The 1,550-nt window shown below is 54.3% G+C and overlaps 1 protein-coding gene across 1 annotated transcript in view; it reads left to right on the top strand.

Annotated features, from left to right (window-relative positions):
* LOC118452070 overlaps positions 1-1,550 on the top strand; it is a gene marked incomplete at its 5' end in the record, with an annotated part of 11,082 nt that overhangs the window by 5,521 nt on the left and 4,011 nt on the right. Inside the window, one exon of the mRNA XM_035892392.1 lies at positions 1,372-1,546. Coding sequence (XP_035748285.1) covers positions 1,372-1,546 — 175 coding nt within the window. The remainder of the gene's footprint in view (positions 1-1,371; positions 1,547-1,550) is intronic.

Genomic DNA, 1,550 nt, shown 5'->3' on the forward strand with positions numbered 1-1,550 from the left:
GATCTAAGGAAGAAATTCTTTACAATGAGGGTGGTGAAACACTGGAACAGGTTGCCCAGAGAGGGGGTGGAGGCCCCATCCCTGGAAGCATTCCAGGCCAGGTTGGCCGGGGCTGTGAGCAACCTGATGTGGTTGGAGATGTCCCTGCTCCTGCAGGGGGGTTGGACTAGATGGCCTCTAGGGGTCCCTTCCAACCCAAAACATTCTAGGATTCTAGGATTCTAACAAAAAAATCCAAGCTAGACACTACTGGCTTTAGCAAAGCAACCGCAAGCTGGACAATGCTGATAACGAAGCAACCGCAAGGTAGAAAACACTCATTTTAGCAAAGTAACAGCAAGCCAGACAATAAGGCCTAAATTTTAGGCATGTAAGCCGTTTTACATCCGGGGTCTTTTTGACCCTTCGGGTATCGAGTGCACTAAAGCGCTAGCCGAGGAGACGATGTCCTCGGCTTGTGGGAAAAACCTTAAGTTTTTCCTTTTTTTTTCCTGAAGAGGGAAAGTCGTACAGGCCCGGCAGAAGGCCGTACAAGAACAGGAGAGCCGGAGGGCGGCAAAGAACTGTTTGTTGGCCACCCCGAAATTGGGAATCGGGGCAGCCACGCAGACTTTGCACCCCCCAGACGATGGCGATTCTGCTAAGCCTAAAGATCTGCAAGAGGGCGACGCGTCCCCTCAATTCCCGAACCCCGACCCGCTTACGGAGGGACAGAATCTCCAACCACATCAGGTTGCTCACAGCCCCGGCCAACCTGGCCTGGAATGGTCCCAGGGATGGGGCCTCCACCCCCGCTCTGGGCAACCCCTGCCAGGGTTTCACCACCCTCATGCTCAAGAATTTCTTCCTCAGATCCAGTCTAAACCCACCCTGGTTTGGTTTAAAGCCATCCCCCCTTGGCCTGTCCCAGCTAGCCCTACTAGTCAAGAGCCAAAATATCCCCATCCAAATTAAAGAGGAACCGCGAGGGGGAGGAATCCCTCTCATGGACTGGAGGAAAATAAAGATTGCGTGCGCCGGCTGGGCCCCATCGGCCGCGCTAGCATTCCCAGTCTGGGTGACGGAGGAGGCACAGAGGGTCCACGCGCCAATAAACCCCAAGGATATACAAGCGATTGTTAAGGCAATTGCGGACAAAGGGCTTAATTCTGCCATGGTCTCCACCCTCACAGATGGTGTCTTCAGGGGAGACGACATGCTCCCGTTCGATATAAAACAAACTTGTAGATTGATCTTTGGCGGGGCGGGGATGATCGTTTTTAAACAAGAATGGGAGGACAACTGTGCGAGGCAACTGGCCCAAGTAACTGGGGGGGATCATCCACTGCACGGCTCCAACCTGCAGCGGTTAACGGGCACAGATCCCGTAACGATCACCCCCCCGGCGCAAGCCCAGGGCCTGCGGGCCCATGAAGTTATGGCTCGCGCGGCCAGAGAAGCTATTCGCACAGCCTCCAGAGTCATCGCCAAACCATCGCCATGGTCCACAATAAAGCGAAGTGAAAGGGAGAGCTTTACACAATTTGTAGATGGTCTCCAAGCGGCGGTCG

This window comes from Egretta garzetta, unplaced genomic scaffold (assembly GCF_000687185.1).
Source record: "Egretta garzetta isolate BGI_Z169 unplaced genomic scaffold, ASM68718v1 scaffold1584, whole genome shotgun sequence".
Taxonomy (NCBI): domain Eukaryota; kingdom Metazoa; phylum Chordata; class Aves; order Pelecaniformes; family Ardeidae; genus Egretta; species Egretta garzetta.